This window comes from Arachis hypogaea, chromosome 8, assembly GCF_003086295.3.
Source record: "Arachis hypogaea cultivar Tifrunner chromosome 8, arahy.Tifrunner.gnm2.J5K5, whole genome shotgun sequence".
Classification (NCBI taxonomy): domain Eukaryota; kingdom Viridiplantae; phylum Streptophyta; class Magnoliopsida; order Fabales; family Fabaceae; genus Arachis; species Arachis hypogaea.
This window is the reverse complement of record NC_092043.1, coordinates 30,896,525-30,899,295: the sequence shown is the minus strand read 5'-3', so window position 1 is coordinate 30,899,295 and position 2,771 is coordinate 30,896,525. Positions and strand designations below refer to the sequence as shown.

The 2,771-nt window shown below is 34.8% G+C and overlaps 1 protein-coding gene across 1 annotated transcript; it reads left to right on the top strand.

The window, feature by feature from the left end:
* The first annotated feature begins 1,446 nt into the window (after window positions 1-1,446).
* Window positions 1,447-1,998, top strand: LOC112706943 (uncharacterized). Its single transcript, XM_072200202.1, has one exon. The coding sequence runs from the start codon at window positions 1,447-1,449 to the stop codon at window positions 1,996-1,998; it is 552 nt and encodes a 183-aa protein (XP_072056303.1).
* Window positions 1,999-2,771: the final 773 nt, after the last annotated feature.

Below are 2,771 nucleotides of genomic sequence, written 5' to 3'. Positions count from 1 at the left end.
TTTCTTCACCAGCCAAACCATATATTATTGTAGAGTAATAATATATCGCCTAATATATCCTCCTTAAGTCTTATTTTGACTTATAAGATGTTAAATTGGACGTTTCTAGCAGTGCAGAAATTTAGACACAGCTAGTGAAGCCGAATAGGTGAGACAAGAAGCAGACAATTAATGGGGACCCCCCCAGGCCCAACGCACGGTCCATGCACTGGTGTCGGGAAAATTTATCATCTCTGATTCATCAATGCCCCAATCTGCATGTTATGGAGTTATTGAATATATCAATATATAACTGGCAAATGATGCTAGTGCAAAGGAATAGGATAGATTCGATACAACAGCAATAAATGTAAGCTTTATATGCAGAGAATGTCGGTGGCCTAATTTGGCATTGAGGCTTTCACTCCTTTAAAGTTCATTCACGTACCATAAAGTTACTAGAATAGTGTAGTTATTTCTGGATCTCGTGGAGGATTTTTATAACCGGTGGGAGATCAATACAAATATGGAGCTACAAATATGTGTAGCCCCCGAACATGTATAGCTTTTAGAGTTTTCAGCATTGTATCATAGAATTTGACATCTACCCAAAAAGAGAAAAAGAATCCATTTTTCATGATCCTGAGCATGGTTGTTTGCTGATAATTTTGTTTATATTAAACCGTGTGGGTTAAGCGATAATCAAACTTTAGTTTCGGAAATCAGTTGGGATGTGATTCCTTAATTTTGAATTAGCTGGCTCACTTTCAATGAAACGGCACATATTTAAGTAGTTTATTCATACTACACTAATCGAAATATCTTTGTTATGCACGCAAAATAGTAAATAGTAAATACAATTCAAAAATGAAGCCTACTAGCCTAGTGTGAACAATAGTGATAAAATTGAATATATGGATGAAGTATATCTATGACCGTAAATACAACTTAAAATTCAAAGAAGTGATATATATTTTGTTTTGCCAATTGGAAGCCAATTATATATACGAGCTAATAAATTGAACGGAATATCTATTTGAAATTAAAAATTTTTTTTGGGTCGTGGTCATTAAGACGGTGCTAATTAACTAGCTAGGGAAGAACTTAATAAATCAAACACACGAAAGGTTTTAAATTTTAAACAATAAAAAAATAATGAGAACATTGATAGTAAACGGAAGGAAAATGAAAACAGGCAAGCACAAACCCAATTTAGTCCCTCTAAGTCAAACACATTGCAATGCAACCTTTTGATATAAATTAGAGAAGCCTTTTTCTCACCCAGAAAGATTTCCCAAAGAAACTCCTCATAAACACTCACACTCTTGAGCTCATCACAAATTCAATTTGAAAAAGACTCCTAACAACAATACCCACCTTCTATACCTTCCTTACATACATATATATCTTCACATACATACCCTCTTCTCTATCATAATCTTCTCATTCCTCTCTCTCTCACACACAATGTCTTCCAACAAGAAAGGAATCATGAGAACAATACTACTCTCATCAAATGGTGGTTGTGGCTGCGGTAAACAGAAACCCTCTGAGGTTCACCAACCCGCCCCAAAACCTAAGATCTCCGTGTATCAGACCACAAACCCTAGCACTTCCTCCACCACTTCCGGCGACCCCGCTGACGACGAGGACTTCACCTCCACCACCATCTCCGACACCGACACTCATCATCAAGACTACAGCAATAATAACAAGGGCATTATTGCGAAGAATAATAATGTAAGTAGTTCATTCACGAAACCTAACCCTAAAATCGTTGATAGCATAGCGGTTGAGAAGGAATCCACCGATCCTTATAGGGATTTCAGGTATTCAATGCTTCAAATGATCCTTCAGAAAGAGATCTTCTCCGAATCGGGTCTTCAAGAGCTTCTACAATGCTTTCTGGAGCTGAATTCGCCATGTCAGCACCAAATCATTGTTCAAGCATTCATGGAGATCTGTGAAGAGACCTTCCCTAAGAAGTTCTGTGATGGTGAACCCTCTTCCAGAAAGTAGTTAGCTAGCTTCATTATTGGGTGAATGACGATGATTGATAGGTAAGCCATGGCCATGTGACTGCATTGAATTGCAGCACGTGGGAAGATGCTCTGTTTGTGTTGTGCATGGAAAAGTCATCGTCACAACTTGCAATGCAAATCATTCGTTTTCAATTAATTCCCCATTCATTCATCTTTTTATTATGTACCTTTTGGGGTTGAAATTTAATTTATTCACATTATTTTCGGGATATAACCTTTCAATTTGGCTGTAAATTTTGAGTAAGAGAACTAGGCCTTTCTTAATTGTTGCTAATTTTATTATTATATTAATGCCGCTAGTAAATCAGTCATTCGTAAAGAATATATATTATATATCCAGAATGAATTAAATATATAGTAGCTAATTTGATTATTTTTTGGTGTATTATGTGTCCTAGTTGTAGCTTAGCTTGCGTGGAGTTAAATAATAACTAAATATATCTTGATTGTTTCTATCTATTTAATTTAAGTTTTGAAATATGCAAATTCAAGTATCTTTATATGAATATAATTGAATGGAATGAAATTTTATTGAGTATGATCTCTCTTTAATTATTCATTATAAGGGTTATCAATCAATAGATCATGTCACTTATTTATTGAGCAATTATGTATGTTAGTTTGAAGGAGGTTAGTTAAGATAAATAATATCATCAGCTAGATTTCCTTTTCCCATTGTATGGCGAAATTTCTATATATTTGTAGAGAGATTAGTTTTTTTTTTTTTTTAGTCTTTTACATAACACACAC